A 21,520-nucleotide genomic window follows, 5' to 3' on the forward strand; every position below is an offset into this window, starting at 1 on the left:
GGATCCATGGACTCGTGTGGTTTTTGCCATATCTTGGTCCTCCCATCTTTGTGAAACAGCAGGAACAGGGTTTCATCAGCCCAGGTCATGTTTTTCACTCCTCCTCTGTTCAGTGTTTATATTCTTTAGCCCACTTCAACTACAGCTTCTTGTTTCTTGCCATCAGGAGTGGAACTCAGTTAGATTGCTAGTTACCACAACCCATCTATAATAAGGTACAAGTTGTGCCTTCTGATATACCTCTTTCAGCCCTAGTGTCGTACTCAGCTGTTAGTCAAAAGACTGTAGCCCATCTGTTACTCTGAACAAGTCTTGTCAGCCTCCATCAGCTTCTTCCATCAAGTCTGTTTCCAACCATAGGACCACCATTCTCGCTACACCCGTGACACTGTCATGTGTAAAATCCTAGTAGCATTGCTGAAAAAATCTGGTACCAGCTACCACGCTGCATTAAAAGACATTTCAGTCTTTTGTCTTGCCTATTCTCCCTCTGAATGCACAAATACACAATCTGCAGGTACCTGCCTACCTTCTTAAAAATACCTTAGAATGATTTCCTTGTAACGCTCTGTCTGATTCTGTTGTGAGGAAGCATAGTTTATTCATAATACCACAGTATGCAATGTCTTTAATTTTAATTGTCCAATGTCAGTCCAGATAAGATTTACAAAAATTGTTTGAATCCTAATCCCACGATTAAAGGATACATTTAAATTAAGTAAAATATTTTTTTCCCGTTTCTGTAATCCTCCATAACTGCACAATGTGTATTAAATTCTAATCTGGTCAGGCATTCATTAGACTGAGAATGACCCAGTGCTTATACCGTGGTGTTATTTTTAGCAACATGTGTAAATAAGGCCTCAAAGGCATTGCCTTAACTGTAACATTAACCCTAAATTAATGTCTCATTGTAGTATAGGACGGAATACAGCAACAGATGGTCTCACATAAAAATCAGGAGTTCATACTCCTGCATTTTGGTGGCGGGAACGGCGATGTTGGGAAGGACGCAACCCTGAGCTTTTTATATGCTAATCAAGAGAGCTATAAATTCTGATTTACATATGCAAATCCTGGCACCTTGGTTCTCATTAGCTTGCTCAGTGTTCCGTGTGAGACACCTTCTGTCTTTGCAGTACACCCGCCTCTTGTTCTCCTGCCTGCCTTTTAAAAATCAGGGCCGGAGGATGCAGCATACTCATATCTTTTCTGCTATAATTGAGTCATCTCCTGCAATGTAGATTGATCCTGGGGCTGTTCTGAGTTGCAGCCCGACTTGTGCAAACAACAGCCCCTCATGCAGGAGATGTCACTGTCATTTCCTCATTTCTCCTTTGCTCGCAAAAGAAAGTCTAGAAACATTATCTGTGGAGTCTTAAAGTGTGTCCCCATCATGAGGAGCAAATCAATACCTCTTCTGGTTTGCATCAGAAAGTGTTATATTTAATGGAACCAGGTGGAATGCACCGTCTCCAAGGCACGCAGGTCCTGTGATGCTCTCACGTAGACCTTGCGTGTAGGGCAAGCATGCAAAAAAAAAAAGTCGATACGAATTTGATTACTGTGAAATCCAACTGAGGCACAGTGAAATTCCATCAGCACCCAGGACAATGACACGTAGTACCTCTAGAAAGATGATGTTACAGTGAGAATAGACACACTGCACACAGAGATCCACCCCTCTACTTTGATTTAATGCACTTGTTCTCAGTTCCAGTGAATAGAATTTGCATCCTTGTACGGACCATTGACGGTTTCTGGTTTTGATTACCTCTATAACATCTTGTAAAATCCATTATTGGATTGATAATTTAATATGCTGACATTTTCAGTTAATATATTTTAGCTGCTGACAAAGAATGGATAAGTAATATAAACTCCAGTGTTTAATTCACTGGCCATTTTAAGAAGATGGTTAAAAAAGTGGGGAGCCTACCACAGTGTGTTTCTGTAGGGTTTCCCAAACTCAGACAAATCCTGTTAATAACCACTGACTTAATGTCCCTCTCTGCTTCATATGCCACTTTCATGAAATCTACTTGTCAAAGATTTGTGCATTATTACTTTGTGTGTGTGTGTGTGTGTGTGTTAAATATTACAATCCAATTAATATACTGAATTGTAATTGTGCAGGAAAGGGTATGGTAACAGAGTTCATCTGTATGCTGTCTCTAGAGACTAGCACTCAGGCATAATGCATAAAAGGATTGTACAGCGCCTGGCAGCTCAGCTGGGATGAAACTACCCAAAGAAAAAAGATCAATACAGTTCATATAGCTTATTCCAGTAAAGCCTGACCGAGGCCGATTGCAATCTCCCCCCTACGTGAAGGCGCAAGCATCACTGAAAAACCACTGCAGGCCCAACATCCTAAATGCTCCAGAGACTCCTATTGTACATATAAATGAACTGATAAAACTACATTTAGATAAAAAAAATTTAATAAAGGGGTTGATTCAGACTTGAGATACACGTGTGGAAACCCTTCATAAGCGCTTCTGTGGGGAGTTGTGTGCCACTGTTACCACTAAGAGTTTTCATACATGTGCCACTTAATTTCCCATATAGGAGATGCATGTTTGGGGCAGAGTTTGCCCATAATAAGGGTGTTTTGCTCAAAGTCTGGGACTGACTATTTTCAAACGGTGCGTCTAATTATTTTCTAAAATACTAATATTTTTACTTGACACTTCAGTTTTCTTTCCATAACCCCTCTACATAGGAACGGGTAAATTAAGTCACACACTTGGACATGTCAATGAAATGTTGAATGTTTACTTTCTTTAAACACAACATCATATTCTGTTTGAGTGAAGAAACAGACTCTATTAATAAAAGAGCATTTGATAATTAACTCAACCTATGTGAAAAATTATTTTGGTTACCATATCATGATCATTTGTTGTATAGCCCCTGTCATATGGTGTTCTGTAAGAACAAATTGTCATGTGTCCTATAGTGTGCTACTCTTATATTCCTGAGGTAAGTGAATCAGTAGTAAGATCATAGGTTCTCTCTGAAAACAATAGCAAGCTAGCAAATACAAAACAAAATAATTTTATTGGAAAACATTGTAATTTAATGCTGTCATATGAAAGGGGAGATTGGCATGATACGTTATTGTGCTCCAGACAGGGCAAAATACTGTGAAATAACTTGAGCAGTTAGCAGTGGGAAACTCTCTCCAACCATTTTGCCAGCTAGGTGGTTTTGGTAGAGATCCAGATAAAAATAGTGCAAGGCTAACAGAGTGTATCCAGCATCTTTGGCTAGAGAAAGTGCAAGTTCATGATGATGCCCTCTCTTCTTCAAAGACCTGGAAGATAAATCCTGGTTAGGGTTAATATAAAAAAATGTTCTTGGTCCTAGCCATGTAGCTAATCATTTCAGCTAGTGTGATGGTATGTCGTAGTATCTCACAACCAAGTGTCCTGCTCCCCAAAAATGCTGGGCGGAGCACGCAACTGTGTACTGCCCATTTTAAGAGATACGTGAAAATGCACAACACATCTGTGACCCTTTACATAACATTATTGTCATGTAGTAGACACTCTTATCCAGACTTACAGATGTTACAATTTTATTCATTTATACAGCTGGATTTTTACTGAGGCAATTCTAGATTAAGTACCTTACCCAAGGGTACAACAGCAGTGCCCCAACAGAGAATCCAGCCAGCTGCCATCTGGTTAGAAAGTCTGCTCCACACCACTATGCCACACTACTTTCACACTGACCCTCTGCTCCTTCATCTTTTGTTTGAATCATTGATATCCTGTCAGACAAATACAATGGTGTGAATATCTATTGCTCTCTCTGTCACTCTCAAACAATCACCTCCACAATTTAACATTACTTTAAAACTTTCTAGTGTTTTATGGTAAGTAGCGAAAGTGATTTCTCTGCATTGATACTGCAACCGTATATTAAACTTACAAAAGGCTCTTGTAAAACCTGCTACATGTGTCACGAACAATCTCAGACATAACTGCCTGTCCCCAGTAAAAGCCTACTTGTCCCTGGCCTCAGAGAGAGGACAACTATAGCCACTACTTTCCCCTCTCACCAGAAGCACAGTTGCAATTGAAAGCTTTAAATTACTTATTTCTATACTCTGCATGGCTCAGTGAACTACAGTTGGAAAACAGTTAAAGAATTTACAGAGAGTTTGGCCTCTGTTCAGTTTGCAGACAATGAGTTAAAAAAAGTATTCAAACTTGTACCAATAAACAAAGTATTAAAATCTTTAGCTAGGAGCAAAGATGGAAAACTAAAAACAAAGTATAATTTCTATGACTCCAACAATGTCACTTCAATTTTCAGAAGCAGGTAGGGAAACTGCTTGCGATGGCTTAAAAAATAAATTGTTGAATAGTTACTGACAGATGAAAATTGTGTAACAGTAAATGAGTTATACACCCAGTGCAGAGTGTCTTTGAAGTATCAGAGATAGACTATGATGCACCATGAGTTTACTTGTCTGCACTTTACATTTGCAGAAGTGGGAATGTTTTGAGAAACAAAACCACTGCATAAAAAGGTATAAGTGAGGTATGGGTAAGGGGAGAGATGAGGGTACTACTACAGAAAATTCACAACCTCACCACTTTCAAAGTTCCTTTAACCATGCAATACAAGTCTACATGCTGGATTCATTGTTCGCTGTGAACTAAGAGGTGCTGAAAAAAAAAAAAAACATTTTTTTTATCCTTTTAGTTATGACAAGTAATGGATGCATATTATTGCCAACACTGTATTGACAGATGTATATTCTCATTATTCCTAGTCAGTTAAAGTGCTCATTCTTAGTGCAGGCTGAGCCCTACAGCCCAAGGTCAAGCAAAACCAGTAGCCACAGCAGTGGAACAACATGGCTTTGTTCCATTTGCTATACCCCAGCACTCCTAAAGTTCAATGTAGGTGAAAAGGCAAACAAGTTGAATGAGCAATCTGAATGCCCTTACTGAGAAATACAAACGCACTTCTGCAAAACTACATATATCTTGAAGTAAAAAAAAAAAAACAATAATTGCCAAATTCTGTTGTTTTTGTAGCTTTGACCTTATTCTGTAAGTGCAGTGCCACTTTGATGAGACTTGTTTTCCCTGCAACAGAAAATAACATGTACTATTGTCTAAATGTGTGAGTCCTCTGACTAAAAGTAATGATTTCAAGCACATTTTTTTCTTGGGAAGAAAGTAATTGGGTAGAAAGGAAACAATTTGTATCTCTTCATATGAGAATTAAACGCTTGGCCCTGTAGGAATATGACGTGTGCTATGTGGACTCTAAGCAATCTCTAGCAGTTATTTTAAGCCTGCACTTCTGCAACTCTGAGGTGAGCATATGTGGCCTCTCTGTTGGAAGCTGCTCGGAGTGAGGTGGCAGTTTACCTTGGTGTGTGGCCGCTGGTAGGTGACCCTGGAGTTGTTGGCGAGGGCGGAGTACCTCAGCATGTCAGTGGGTGTGGAATGGAGCCCGTGGATGTCGGCGGACTGACTGTGCAGCACTGAGGAGAAGCAGAGATGCGCCGTGTCCTTCAGGGCTTTCAGCTGTGACTCCTGCAGAAAATAAACAAAACTGAGATGCATATAGGCTGTTATAACTTTTGTTCCATCTATATATATCACTGGTATAACTCAAAATATTTTTTTCTAAAGCAGTTAAAAAATAAGAAAGATTATTAACTAGAAGAATAACAATGGGAGAATGGGTAACTATAAATAAAGTGAATAATACAGGAAATTACTCTGTTAGTCATGATAAAACTATTTTTTGAATACTAGAACAATGTGGTTCTCCCACTAAAGAAAATTGCTTTTTTGCTCTTGTTCTCTCTCCAATTAAAAGATAAAACCATCAACAAACAAAACCCCAACAAATAACAATGAAAAAGACATGATGGCTTTCAGTGTAATATACATAAAATCTCCCTCCATTAAAAAGATAAGGGGGGCAGTATGCCTTTTCAACCACAGCACCATTGGCATTGTGTATGCACATTGTTATAAGCAAACAAATAAGAAAGCCAGCTACCAAAATGTTTGGGGATTTCATAATATGCGGTATAAGCTTTAAGCAATTCAAAGAAACACTTTTTACAACACCACGCAGTTTTAACAGGCAACTTACTTTTCAATAGGACAATCAAACAAATGCCAAAGTCATTACTCAGAAGCTATTTATTTGTAACCTACTTGCTTCTGGAATAGCTGGGCTTCCTTATAAGACTAATTGTTTTCCACTTTTGACATGGGCTATCTCACTAGACATTACAGTCTCTGCTGCCCCTTCACTATATGGCACCAGAGATGGCTTTTTTCCCCTGTCATATTTATAGTGATGTCTAATGGAACTATATGTAGGAAACTTGCTTGTGGCAAACATTACACATACCTCTTTTCTTGTCATATTATATTGAAGGTTTAGGCTTTTACTAGAGAGACATCGACAATCCTATCAAACATAGCTCTGTTATAAATGTGTTATGATCAGATAAACACGGCTTTTGTATAGTGATGATTTCATTTTTAATAGGAAGTGGCTGAAAAGCTGGATCTATGTAAACACATTCCTTTTATTATTCTTTGCCTATAGAGACCAGCAAGAACACTTTAGGTTCTTCACCAAGGAATGGTCCTTGGTTAATTCTCAATGATGCGCAAGCAAACTTTCAGTTGACTCCAGTTACATAGTTAAATCATTGTCCTTGTGCTCAGTTTTGCTTCAATAAGATACTTGGCAACTTGTTCATTCATCTCATGGATGTTTGTGTCCAAACCCCGCTGGTCTGTCGGGTCCCGGCAGTCTGCCTGTGTAAAGCTGCACATGTCTACCTCTGCCTCGTGTGTGTGAGCATGACATGAGGACTGCAGTGAGAAGTGAAAGTGCTTGAAAGGGGAAAAATTATTGGGCATTCAAAAAAAACCAACCGAAATACACAATACAGTTTCTGATTACGTGAATAGCAGTGGAAACACAACCAACACCATGATCACATTGTAAAGTGAGAAACAAGTTTGACCCCGCAATGACACATCAGTACTGAGACCATGTGTCCATTTAACAGGGGGAAATGCATTTCCTGGGTTTAGTTTATTCTTGGCAGGAGGGATTCCACATTTTACACTGTCCCATGAGTCGGTGGAAAGGATGCAAGCCAAATGGGCATATATAACGGCTATCAACAAAAATGACTCGGATTGAAAAAATTGGTTAAATAAGCTATTCTGTCTGTGCCTGTATACTTGGCTGGGGGCAGTATAGCAGCTTGTGCTTGTCATGTAAGCATACAGAGCAGATTGGGGTCACTTCAGCAAAGTTTTAGCGCCACAGATTTTTAGACAGTGACTCACGCTGTCATTATTTCTGGTCATATTAACTGCTGACGCTATTTCATTCAGAATCCAAAGGTTTTTTTTTTTTTTTTAAACCAACAAATTGTCACTATGTGTTATATACTAAATAATGTGATTTCATCTACAAATATGGCTCTTATTTACTGGTTGTGATTCTTACATATTTGCAATAATTTGCATGATTTACATGCTCTTAATAAACATAAAAATAATGCAGAAGTACAATAATTATATATATATATATATACATACAATCAAAATGAATCACACATCAAAATAATACATAAGTATCTAAAATTCTTAGTGAAACACTCTAAAATGACTCCATACCTTAGATGTGCCATAAATGGAACTGACTGTTGGCCACTCATGTTGGCACACATTTCCAAATTAAACTACAAGTAGGTGGCAATGAGAAGTCTGAGACTCCAGCATGAGTTTTAGCTGCATTTAGAACAATTATAATCAACAAATTGTGCCAGTGTACAGGGAGTGCAGAACACACAACAAGTCACACTACACAATATGAACTCCTCAAAAGTTTTTTGAAGCGTAAGACTAGTGTGACTCGTGGAACATCAATCCCCTGAGGTATTGATCGGGCAGGTTCTGGTCAGGATGGAGAAGTTGATGAGTCTCACCTTATCCAATGCTGCCATCTCCAGTTCCTCCTTGGCCGCTTTTAGCTTGCGTTCCAGGTCCAGTAACTGTTGTCCCTATTGGTAGGATAGATTTAATAAGATTGAGAGCTGCCAATTCTTCTTGGGCGAGAAAACCTGCATAAAATCCACCTACTTTGCATCCATTGTTTCTCCCATCCCACCTGGAAACTGTGAGTTTGATGACTGGCCCCTTTACAGCACTATGACAAATTTTCCAAATGGCGCTCACAACCTCCATACTTGGCATTCACCATCATGGAGACAAATTTGAGTAATAGCGCTGAAATGAATTGGCAGACTGTCAGGGTGACATATTGTACATCTGGCCACTTCAAGCCACTGTAATCATGATAAGCTCTGACAGAAGGAGGCATCATGGATCAAAAGCAGCCCCATTATTCGTCATCCCCATTCCCGTTATTCCTCGTTGATTTCAGATCCCGGGGACACAACTGTGACACAATGTGCATATTCTAACAGCTCGTCACGTTATACATCAATATTACACAGAACACTGTGACATGACAATTCAGTTTACCCCAAAAGGCTAGGTTTGGAGAACAATCATCAATATTCAAGCACAAATGGCAAGATATAGGAGATCTTCTGGAAGCACATATATAATATTCAAAAAAGATTAGTACAATGAAACTGGTACTGTCACCTAAGAGTGGATACAAACCCATGGTTGCAGGTTCTGAACTAAGGAGAGCCTACTGGAGGTCTGTTAGCTAGTCTGAAAAGCCCAATGAAACTGATGAATATTAACCTTCCATTTTTTGCATGGCTAATACATAATCCTGGAATTTGGACAAGCACCTGTTCAACTCTATTGAATGAGCAAGTAACAGCATCTCTGCAATACAGCCCTTTGGGTTGCTACTAGCAACATAGCTGGCACAAACCTATAATTATTGGTACAGAGTATTTATTTATTTTTTTTACAGACTTTACATTTGATTTATATTTTATGGAAGCTACACCATATACAATTTCAATAGGCCTTGCAGCTGCCTGCAATAAGAGCTGGACTTTGAACTGCATCTATTTGGTCAATATGCCATGACTTTTATCAATGTAAAAAAAAAATAAAAAACTGAAGCAACATAAAAGGATAGACAAACCATAATCTTTAACTTTTATTGATCCGTTGTGAATGATTTATATATAGTATGCTATCTGCTAAACAGCATTTCACAAGTCAATATGGTGAGTTACTCCTTCCGTAGATACCCGGAACACAAGGAACACCTGCTTGTATTTGGGGTGACGTCGTAGTGGGGAAACTGCCCTACCTACGCCCTGGTATAAACACAAATTCTGCATACAGATAGTTTGCTGTAATGGCAAGCAGAAAATAACAAACAAAATGAATACATATTTCAATGAAAATATTTTCAGAACACAGAGTGTACTTCAAGGAAATGTCTTGCTTATTGTTGTTGGCAGTAACAGTACTAAGGTAATGCTATCAAGGACAATGAATCATCAAAGGCAGACCATGGATGCATTTTTTTACATTTCAGGTTAACTGAAACATTCTGTCAAAACACAGATCAAACAGATTCAGAGAGACTTGAGTTCAGAAGATTTATTTTTTGTTTTACCCTACCCTTCACAGTACTTTATACCTGCATCTACTCCACATCAAACACTGATGGTACACTGATACATATATATTTTTTTTTTGCTGTTTACATTGATATGATACAGTTGGAAAGACCAGGAGTATCTTTTTGCAGAAGTTTCTCAATTTGTTGCCTGAAAACCTGCCAGGAATCATGCACATGTCAGTCAAATTGCCCATCATCATAGTTCACCTGCCGTGTTACTCCCTGCATGGAATGGATAATTTAGATGCTCGAACAGTGCCATGTGTAACTGAGGCACGTGGATCTGCAAAGCCTGATTTGTTACAGCATCCTTGTATGAAGCAGATAACGTGCTTCCTCTTCTGCAGTTCATCACAGATTGCTGTTAGAGTAACGTAGTTCACCGGCACTTCAAACTTATGCTTCTTTTCAGCCAGATGAACTTAAGGAAGGATTATTCATCATAGGCATTAAAAAGACATGTTTTCAGATTACTTCAAAAAGGCATTTGGATAGGCAGGTTTTGGATTCCTTCCAATAAATTACTAAAAAGCCAGGGGGTTATTAAAACATTCATTATACTTTTTTTCTTTTTTTGAGTGGAAACCATCTTGCAATTTGAAACACAATACCGCCCGAGAGGCAATGAACCATCTTTTTATTTTGAGCTGATAGACCCTTGATTGGAAGAAAGAATAACTCCAGTTATATGCTGGAGGTCAGCACAGAGTGAGGAAATTAATATGAGACTGTCCAGCTTAAATGCAAATGCAATATCGCCTAGAGAGCATTTCATCATTAGAATCCTTCTCTGGTTTGCTCAGAGTGCTGCCGTGCTGTTTGGTAAACACATCCCAAAGCGTGCATTCACAGCCCCCTGAGGGGTTCATTCCTCATTTATTTGTTCTGTGCTGGCAGACTAAAATATTAAAGACATGGGTTCAGCTCCAGCCATAATGGGCACGGAAAGGTTCTAACAACACCTGCAAAAATAGATGGAATTCCATCCCATCTTTTTGGGGGGGACGGGGGCTTGGTTTGGTTTGATCCGTATATCTCCCCTTCTAACTGGTTGATTAATCTGCATTTCTGGCACCCGTTGAAAGGTTCATAGTGATTGGTATTTTTTGTAATTATTTAGAAAAGTGTATGTGTAGTACTGAAAAGGACATACAGATGACATCGAAGGTAGATAGGTGCTCTGTGTGACATTAAAGGAAGAAGAGGGTGCAAAGGTGTACAATTATAAAACCAAGTTTTTTATTGAATTTTCATCAGCTTCGGTGCATATTTACATTGATGCTGAAATGCCTCTGTAGATTGTTTCCTATTTTGCATATGCACTCATAATCACATAATTATGTAACAGGAAAAGGGCACATAGCTGAGGCAATAATGTAAATTTAAGCATTACTCAACTCCCAATTTTTCCACTTGGCCCTACAGATGCCCAAAATTTTAGTTCTGCTGTGATCCTCAGGGTGGGTTTGTCAGAGTTCAGCACATTGAAAAATACCTCCCATGTAGTAAGGTTTGGTTGAATCTGCAATAATAGAAATTAATTCAATAATAAATAATAAAAAAAAACAAGAAAACCTGGCACTGCCCTTACCTTGAAAATCAAATCCTTTTTCCCGTACCGGAGCTCTTTCAGTTGAGCCTGGATTTTTTTGGACTGCAAGGGGAAGATAAGGAAATGTGCGTCAGGTGATTTGAATACAGAAATTGGTTTGAGATCATGTAGCTGGATGTTTGTGGCCACAGCGGACGTCTCCATTGTCAGCTCTTTCTGGGCACTGTTACATCTTCACAGCACAGGAAAACTCTCTCCTTCAATTAGGCAGAGCCCACACATAATGTAGTGGCTGTGGCATGCTGACTCGCTTCCCACTGACAAAAGTCCCGCTCTTGCTTCCACCCTTTCAACGCGCAGTCTTCCCCTGGCCATCACCTCAGGACACAGCAGCAGGTCTGGCAAGGTAGAGCAGAGGTGGCTGCCTTTTGACATAAACTGGCTGAATATTTTGCCTCCCTCTGAGCTGTCTCACTGGATTTAAATCACCTCATCAAAATGTCCACTAAGATAAAATGAGAATTAGAGGAAAAGAGGGAAAAAAGTAAATCTTTTTGACAGCTGCATTTAGGTATTTCCAGGATTGCATGCTCCATTTCTTCTGAAATACCCTTGCTTGGTGCCCACAGTGAACTTAGAGGTAGTTTCACAAAGAAACAATAACTTCATGATGTTATAATCAAGTGACCTGGGATCCCTATATATTACAAAAGCTTCCATAAATATGACTGTCGGATGCTGGCCATGATTCCGGGTACCATACTGCTCCTTTGTCTTGTTTGACCTCTGATAAACACATTTTAGGTTTATTCTTCACCTCTTGTGACTGGATGAATCTCAACTCATATTCTGTTTCTTATTCTTCAATAATCCTTTGTGAATTTATTTAATTTATTGGTATCAACACGGTTAGCAACTACGTAACAACCAAAAAAAAAGTATTTGAAAGAGATATATTAAACCCTACAAACAGAAATCCACAGATTGCAGCCCTTACCTCATTCTCCACTGAATAACCCATTTTTCTGCACAGACACTTCCTGTTTATTTTGCTGCATACAGGAAGCTGGCTGATTCCAATGAGTCAAAGATATCTTCAGTAAATGTAAAATTGGCTCTGCAATAGCAGTGCAAAGTCTGCCTTTATTTTTGCATTACCAGCAGTTTACTTCAAAAACTCTGAGTCATCTCCATTTAATATCTCAGTCATTATGGGATGCAGATACTGTTTTTTTTGTTCATTTTTACCAGAAACATGGAACTTACATGGTGTTTAATCAGATGTTGGTAAATAGGATTTTATACATTGAAAATGGAATCTCATGACAGCTGCAGTGTAGTTAGATGTACCTCTCTTTTAGCTCAGCCCACCACACAAATGACAACATTCAATGATTATTGAAGGCAGTATCATTACACTACTAAATCAGAAATAAGAATCAAATTATTATTACAGCTACTTGATTGCAATCATTTAATATGTATAAAGATGTGTTGTTGTTTTGTATTGATTTGTGCCACTCTTTATGTAAATATTTATTATTCTGATATATGTATGTCTTGCATTTATTTTATATCAGGATCTCTGTCAATAGTTATTTGCTGTTTGCAGTAGGAAAAATAAAACATTTATGCTAACATTTCTGAGCATATTTTCACCTGGCACTCAACTAATACTTTTTTCACATTACAAAGCAAAAGAATGTCATGGTTTTTGTATGTATATAATCCAGACAATCTATACTACCAGTCCCTGTTGAGATACCTAATCAGACATGTTTACCTTTGAAGGGGCATTCAAGTACACACATTTTTAACAAGTGAACACTACCCTCAAACAAAAGTGCATATCAAATTCCTCGGGTCAGGGCTCTTTGTGGCATTTTCCATTAGACTAATTGGTTCTGAACAAAATTATATATGGCATGTGTGGATAGCTATTACAGATGCTGGGTAATCTGCCTAAAACTGAAGGGAGTACAATATGTCCAAAAATATGGGCAGGATCCATAAGGTTAATGAAGTGAAGACATGCAGGGTCATAAGAGGTCATAGGGAGAGCCATATGCAGAAAAGAACAACGATTGGGCTGGAATACTTGGTCAGGCACTTGATAGGTGAGACTTGGATGGAATTTTTATTCAAAACTCAAATTGTAATATCAACATTGTGTCTGCATCAATGTGGATGAAATTTTATGTATTGACTCAGCGGACAAATATTACAAAGCAACTGAACATTTACATGACTGCATGGGAGCTGAATTAAACAGCTGTTTGAAAGATCATTTGAAGTTTCAGCAAACCTCCCAGAGGTGAGTGCATGTTATTTGAAGTGTGTTAGATCTCACAGCTCTCATAGAACTCATACAGGTGTCAAAGCAGTGTGTGCTACAAAAGCTTTGTCAAGTTGAGAGATAAGGTGCTCATGTGAATTTCCTGTCTTTTTTGATATTTGCCAACTTTAACTTTGACTGAAAACATAGTTTTTGGCTTGAAATATGTATAAAATCCCAATGTGTTGCCATCATTAATTTTACAGTTTGGTCCCTTTAATCATTTAGTTTCAGACTCTGGAGCAGAGAAGAAGATCTTCACCTTCAAATACTGCCTTTAATGATTAGAGTGTCTGCCATCAGAAAATCTTTAATTTGACAAGAGTCATGATCAAGATCAGCCTGTCCACACAATGACCACCAAGATCACACATGACAAGAGCCACAGGGATTCTCACACAGCCTCTGACCCATGTGAAGTCAACTCTTCAAGGTAAAAAAATCCTTCAAAAGTAGTCCTAGCATGATCTTTGCTATCTCATACTAATGTTTCCCATGTGCCTTCTGCCCTTACATACCATTGGAACAAATTTAAAATAATATTGCATTTCTGTACTGTATAATTCACTTTAGATCTATAACCTGAGGATTTTGTAAGATCCAGTGTGGTCACAGTAATTTACCCATTCATTTCCTATTCTTTTGGAACCTTTGATTTCTATCATGTTAGGAAGGAGGGTAAATGTCAAGGAATTTATTTACTGTGCACAATGTATCAGATGAAAACATTAGAATCACAGCACACATTTGTTCAGAACATCTGCACAAGACATCACTTACATTTGAACTCACTTTACAGTGTGATGACACTGTCACTGTTTGATTTACTAATATTTGTCAATATCCATGGTGCAAATTGTTGATGTCAGACAGCATGCTGCTATAGTTAGCTTTACTGTTACATCTAGCTAGTTAACCTTTTTTTATACAAGCTACTTGTTTTGATAAGGAAGGTACTCACATAGAAATTACAAATTCACTGGCAACTCTACTGGTGTAAATATGTGTGTTGGATGAGACATGCATGTATTATTATTTTTCTAAAACAATTAAATAAAAAATGTTCATGTTATTTTTTATATGTTTTGTACTGTTTATTTACACATTTTAACAAAATTTTCCACAAGATGACTCAGGTCAGTGAAGAGATGTTTATAATGTTGTGGAATGGATTAAGATGAAAATCAATAGACATTTTGATATTTTCCCTATTTTCCTATATTTTCCATATTTTCTGTTTAGAGTGTGACACAATTATAAAATGAATATGAATGTTTCATATTATAATATGAAACGTTTTCTAGGTGGTCAAATCCATTACATAAATGACTGGGTTAATTTTTTAGGCATATAGGTTACCATTTGTAAAGGAAAAAGGCAGCTGTCTGTTTGGGGTCACTGGTTACCCCACCCATGCAAATGTGTGTGTTGGGTGAGTCATGTATGTAAGGGTTAAACTAACTCCAAAACAGGTTGACTAAATGAAAAAGACATGGAGCTCACTCCTTTTCGTCCCTCTTTGATCTATGCACCACTTTGTGTGTGTGTGTGTGTGTGTGTGTGTGTGTGTTGAGACACATCCCCTCTGATCCTTGTGGATGGAGAGGCTACTTTTACCTCTTGTGCATGAATGCCACACAGCTTGTTGCCAGAAAGAAGTTTCATCTTCAGGCTTTTGTTCTGAAAAAAAAAAAAAATGCAAATGCATATAAATACAGATTGGAAATCACTAACTCACGGCTATGGTCTATGGCTTTTGTTTTGATATGTACTGCTGCTCTCTAGGCACTCTTCATATCCCAAAGCAGTTGCCTTTACATCACCAATAATGTTATGCATCTGATTACCATGCAAACAAGCTTTGCCTGCCTATGTTAACACCTCTGAAACTGAATAAGAAGACCTTGGAGTTCCATTAAAACAGCAGCTTGACAACAGACAACTGCATAGAAACAAGTAGAGGATAATTACCTTTAACACTGTAATTAGGATTAAATTTCTAAATGAATCTTGGCCTTAAACTCAGCAACGTCCCCTTTGATTCATTGGAATGATTATGATTAAGTTCTGGATCTGGACCCATTGTGTGATGGAAGTTGTCTCCAGCTCACAAAATTTTAACAAATGTCACAAACAGTTTAAAAAAAAGAAAATGTTTGGGGAAAAAATATTTACAAAAATAACTCTAGTGATTGAAATCTATATATACTTATACTATATTATATTATACTTACACTATATAATACTTTTAAAGCAAGGAATAAGCACTATGAGAAAGTCTATGACAGAGTATACAACATACTGTTGATGTGTGGAATATGTACTAAACTTTTCTGCTTCTTAGTAGCCCAGCACAAAAAATGGATCTTGAGAAATACCTTTCAGGAAACACATGTGTGAGCACACAAACTGACACATACAGACACCCAGACACACACACACAGACGTCTGGATCTCTGAGAAACAGCAGGTTCAATTAAAACAACTGTCTGTCTGCCCCAGCACAGAACTGCCTACAGTCCCACAATGGTGAGGAACATTAATTAGAATTACATGACACTTGCTAACAAGCCACTATGGCATTGGATATTAATGGTAACCAAGCACTGGAAACATTATGAAGTAACAAAAAGGTACAAATAATAGGGGCCAAGGGTATGCTTTAATTCCTACATGTTATTAATAAAATAATATTCAGTAAAACCTGAATCTACCCGAAACATTCTTTTAAAATTCTCAACAGTCTCAGTAAAACAAAAAATGAAGTTTTTATCAGTACTTTTAAGCTATGTTCATGAAACAACTCATCAGTAGATAAATCCAAAAATAAACATGTATGTCTAAAATAAGAGGCAACTTTTTCACTCTTGGACTTAAATTCAGTCCACTGACAAGGTGTAAGAATGATGTGTGCTATTAATGTTTTTCCTCAGTGAGTAAAACCCGTGATCTTGTGCTAAAATCCCAGTTACCTTCCAAAATGCAAGCTGTGAAAAGGCCCAGCTGTGACAGGCTGTACAAAATTACGGTACCGTGTCAAGAGCAGATTTACTACATCATTTCTTGACCTGGAAACGTGGTGGTGCTAAAGACAGCTTGTTAATTACAGCTTCTCACAATTAGCATCTCATGCATATACTTAAGACTAATGAAGAAGCACAAGGGAAGCTTCTTAAAAAAATGTTTAGCTTTGTCACCCAAAAAAAAGGCGACATGAACTTGAGGGGAGGATTTCCATCGAATAAGTTTCATGAATGCAATGCTGAAGACAAAAGAAGGACGAACAGTGCTGAGGTTAGAAAACTGATTCTGAGACCTTGTTGATATGTTTTGCAGACAGGATAGTGTCCTAGTGGCCAGGAAAGAGGATGTAGAGGGTTACAGGTATGAATCTTGTACTGGGCATTGCCATTGCAATGGACCTATCCAGCTAGAATGCAAGTTGCTCTGGCTCAGGGGCATCTGCTATTTTTTTAACACTTGTGGTTCATCATTTATCCAGAAATTGCACCTGTACCTGAAACTGCCATAACTAATCATTATGAGTTGACATAAAAAGTAAAAGAGAGTCATTGCATTAAAAAGATCTATGTGGATAAAATAATCTTTTGAGATGCTGAATCTGACACTTACTTCAGTAGTTTGCTGTAACATTTATGAACTCATAAACAGCCAGTGACACATGCTTTACACATCATTTGAAATTTAAAAGACTCGTAAAGGCTACTTACATGACAGCATAGCATACTCATGCTTATATTCCTGTGATAGGCTGCATCAAATTGGCCTTTGCATTTGCCAGTCTTATTTTCCAGTCTCCATACTAATAGGAAATGAGCATTTTTTCAAAGGCTCTTGGTTCTACACTATCAACAGCAGGTTTGTAACCTGCCATTAAAAGGTGATGTAACAACAGAAGAACCTGGTCTGGAGGGCTGGTGTGAGAAGCAATGAGGGGACAAGTGAAGGGTAATGGCCATGCAAGTTGGCAACAAGCAAGGGGACCTCACCTCCTGCTGCAGGTCCTTGATGATTTTGGTCTTCCTTTCCATCTCAGTTTTCAGGAAATTGATCTTGAAGGGGAAACAAAAAAAACTTTTTTTTTTTTTACACAGTTAACCCAATTTAATGAATAATCAGACTTGAAAGGACAAGCAGGCTGTAAAAGCAGTGCCCTTGGACAGACGGTTTTTAACACAATGCAGGCACTAAGGAAAACAGTTGCCTTGGGATACAATGGTAGTAGCAATATCTGTGGCCCATCCTAACGATGCAATATTTTCTCCACATTGGGTGTACTGTATAATTTTTTATGCCCTGCAGATGGTCAGCAGATGAATGTTATAAACCACGGCTACGTTCAAGCCTCATCGGGCTTGACAAGGGTTGCTACAAACAGAGCACTGCATGATTTCCTGTTACAGCAGCCAGTATACTCTGCCTGTGCCTGAGCATAACTCATGTTAACTTCACCTGACCATTAGAGTTGCACTATGGTGAGAAGACAGCTGAAATAATACAATACAAGAGTGTAAGCAATGTAGACAGCAATGATGCTGTCTGCTTGTTCATGGATGTTGCTTTAGAGCAAGCACTGTAGAGAGTACTGATCTTTGATTCGTCTGGGTGGGCAATTAGAGGACATGGATGATTACATTTATGCGTCTATGTAATTTGAAGGATTAGCGAAACTGTACAGCCCCTGCCATGGACAGATGCCAATCATAGTGTCTATTATGTTAGTTTTTCCTCTCTCAGAATGGATGCAACAGGGTGGATATGGAAATCTATAACACTTTTGCCGTATTGAATTCTAAACATGTTGTTAATAAAACAAAAGTACAAAGGAAATTTTATCAGTGGCATAACCTGCCCTATATCCTAGTCATGCCATTTATTATCTTCAGTACCTGCTTGCAGGAGGACTGACTGCTGTTGTTGTAACATAAGGTAGACGTTTTTCCAGGTCAGTGGTCATCCAGAAGGTAAAACTGTCCCCCTGGGCACTGAATCAATGAAGCTGGAAGAAGGAGCAGATCTTGCTTGATCTGTCATCTCCCAGGGAATGCACACTGCAGAGCGTTGCAGTGGCCACAGTAGAAAATTAAAACATTTTTATTACATCGCACTTGTAATTAATCTATGTAATTAACTCCAGAGAAATTCTAATGGTGCAATCAAGTACTTAGTACATTGAATCAAGCAATTTTTAATTACTTCTGTTTAACTCTAGGATACTAAACCAATTATATATAAATGGGTTAGTCCAGTTGCTATGCTAAAACTAGGCAAACCCAAAATTAGACTCAGACCTAAACTTTATATAATTATACTGAATAATGCTGTGTGCTTAAATGCCAGCTACTTGAAAATATGCAACTACTTAAAAATCTCACAGTATTATCAAATTTGTATCCTCATGTCTTTCCTGTGGAGGATGAATGCCAACAAATGGTTGTTGTACCCTGGGTGTAGCCTGCCAACAGGTAGGTGTAGTAGTGTTTCACAAGTGCGGTCCTGGAGACTTGGTGTGTATATGCTGACCTTAGCTAGCCTAGTTTAATATTAAATAGATTAGGATTATAAAGATATTAAGCAGACACCTAAACCATATTCCTATCCGAGCCCTTAATTACTTTGCCATGATGGCATGACTTGGATAAAGTGATGGTAAAATTCATTTATAAGGGAAATCGTGCATTCATCACATGGCAAAGTGCTGCTGTGCAAACATTCATTTTGAGGAAGGAGACAGGGTTTTGAAGTTATGAGCTAATACTTCTACAAATCTGATAAGCTGGCAAAGAAATGCACCGCAACTGAATAATTTCCTCTTTCACTACCAACTTCCCTTGCCTGTTTTCTCTTCCATTATCTTCCTCTCTGCTTTTGTCACCATTTATCCGGCTTGTGCAATTTTGACAAAACAAATGTTGTGGCATGCCCTAATGACACATGAAAAAAATTGTCATGTGAAAAAAAAAAAATAATATAGTGCACCCATCTTGCAGATCCTAGCCAGGAGCTATTGGAGCATTCACAGACCATGAGACTTCTGATTCACTGAATATGTAGCTATATTAACACTTCCGGATGACTATACAGTGAGCTATGAGGTATTACTCATTTGTCAGACTCAGGTTAATCAGGATGGCACACATAGTGTATTTTTTTTTCCCTCCAAATTATTTCCCACCTATGCAGCTGGATATTAACTGAAGCAATGCGGGCTAAGTACCTGCCTCCAGGGCACAACAGCAAACCTCCAACTGGGAATTGGACCTGTGAATTTCAGTGAAGCCAGCTTCAGCACAGTCTTCCCCTGTGCAGGAGGAAACATCTGCTTTTCTTTCTAAACCACTTCTTTATTCAACATACTGTTTAACTTCACTTCATGACTCACAGCTACAGCATTAAAATGTAATCATTTGCTCCGTTATCTTTAACACCCATTCATTAATGAGCCATTTTATGTTATGGCAGTCATCAAAATGAATTTGTTTTCAACTCCAGTACTTTTGAAATGGTCTACCATTCTACCTTAGGTTCTTTAAGATTATGCACTTAAAAAGAAAGCTTGAACATCTGTAGGCTTCCTATCACAAAAATATGCAAATGTATTGTAGGGGAAGACACCTGAGAAACCATAGTTTGAAATGTTCTTTACCTTAATGGTAATAAAACTGTCAATTGTTTTCTAACATCCCTCCTGTATCAACAGCAATCCCCATTCCAGAATAAAACATTCTGTTAATACATCTTTGTCATCTACAGACAAAGTTTCTCCTTCATCCTCTTGGCCTATTGAGATCACTTTCGAATCAGAGGTTCTATACATGCCCTGTGCATGCTATGTATGTCATTAACACTGACACATTTCAGACAAGACAAGTTAGGAGGAGGACCAGGGAACAGCAGGAAGGATTAAGAATGTTTCAATTTGCTGTATGCACTTTTGTAAGTCACTTTGGATAAAAGCGTCTGCTAAATAAATAAATGTAAAATGTAAATGTATATCAGTGTCAAAAGGGAGAGGTGTTGCATACAGTACTTCATTCACATAGTTAAGGAGATCATAACCAAGGCACAAGGATTTGACTCAAAAAGTACTCAACTCAAAAAGCTCTCAAAAAAGCTTGGCAATCTGCCAAGGAACAAAAAAATCGAACTATTGAGCAAATTCAATTATAACGGCTATGTGGTCAATAACACAGCTCAGACTGTCCTTCTTTATTCCTTATCAGTTATTCAAACTTCTCTGAAGGTGATATTGCTCTGCAGATTGCCAACTGAGTCATACCTTTGTCACATCCCCTGGATTTTTTTTTTTTTTTTGTGATTTCCAGGAAGTCTGTACCTTACCACCCTCCCTTTCACCTTGACACCCATTTATGAGTGCATAGCAGTTACAACATTCTCCTCTGCCCCACATCATTCCCATCACAGCAACAAATTGTTTGTTGGCTGTAAAATATTTCAGTTTAAACCTTGAATGCCAAGTCCTGACATTCTGTCCTCCCAAAATCAATTTACTATGAAAACATCAAGGTACACTTTGGACAGATGAATGAGGCTTAAGAGAAAAGATAGAGGAAAAAAAAACATGGAAAAGTAAATTGCCAGCTCTATAGAACCCTGCATAAAGAAGTCAAAATGAATATTGAATGAGTGTTAAAAATATTTGCCCATAGAAAGGATAGAACCTTCTGACTTTCTAGGTAAGCCTAAAAAAAGAGTCAGCTTGCAGTGCAGTTCTTTAGTGAAGTCTGTCAAAATTAATCAGAGAAACATCAACTTTTTTAAATGCAGTTTTTTCATTAAAAAAGTAAATGAATATTTGACTGATTTGGAATTGCCAGAATATAATGGCTTTGCACACCCTGTGGAGGGTCAAATCACTTTTCCCCTGAAAAATAGTTATACATTTGTTACTAGTTTTTACCTCTCAGATTTTAACTTTGAACCTCTAAAACCTCAACACTGTTATGAGCAGATGT

The 21,520-nt window shown here is 38.1% G+C and overlaps 1 protein-coding gene across 2 annotated transcripts in view; it reads right to left on the reverse strand.

Annotated features, from left to right (window-relative positions):
* Positions 1 to 21,520, reverse strand: part of LOC118787916 (leucine zipper protein 2-like) — a 126,881-nt gene that overhangs the window by 18,480 nt on the left and 86,881 nt on the right. For both annotated transcript variants that reach the window (XM_036543683.1, XM_036543682.1), the window contains exons 5-9: positions 17,534 to 17,596; positions 15,141 to 15,203; positions 11,228 to 11,290; positions 8,003 to 8,077; positions 5,397 to 5,564 (exon numbers count right to left, since the gene is read on the reverse strand). In XM_036543683.1, the coding sequence (XP_036399576.1) occupies positions 5,397 to 5,564; positions 8,003 to 8,077; positions 11,228 to 11,290; positions 15,141 to 15,203; positions 17,534 to 17,596 (432 nt within the window). The remainder of the gene's footprint in view (positions 1 to 5,396; positions 5,565 to 8,002; positions 8,078 to 11,227; positions 11,291 to 15,140; positions 15,204 to 17,533; positions 17,597 to 21,520) is intronic.

Source organism: Megalops cyprinoides, chromosome 13 (assembly GCF_013368585.1).
Source record: "Megalops cyprinoides isolate fMegCyp1 chromosome 13, fMegCyp1.pri, whole genome shotgun sequence".
Lineage (NCBI taxonomy): Eukaryota > Metazoa > Chordata > Actinopteri > Elopiformes > Megalopidae > Megalops > Megalops cyprinoides.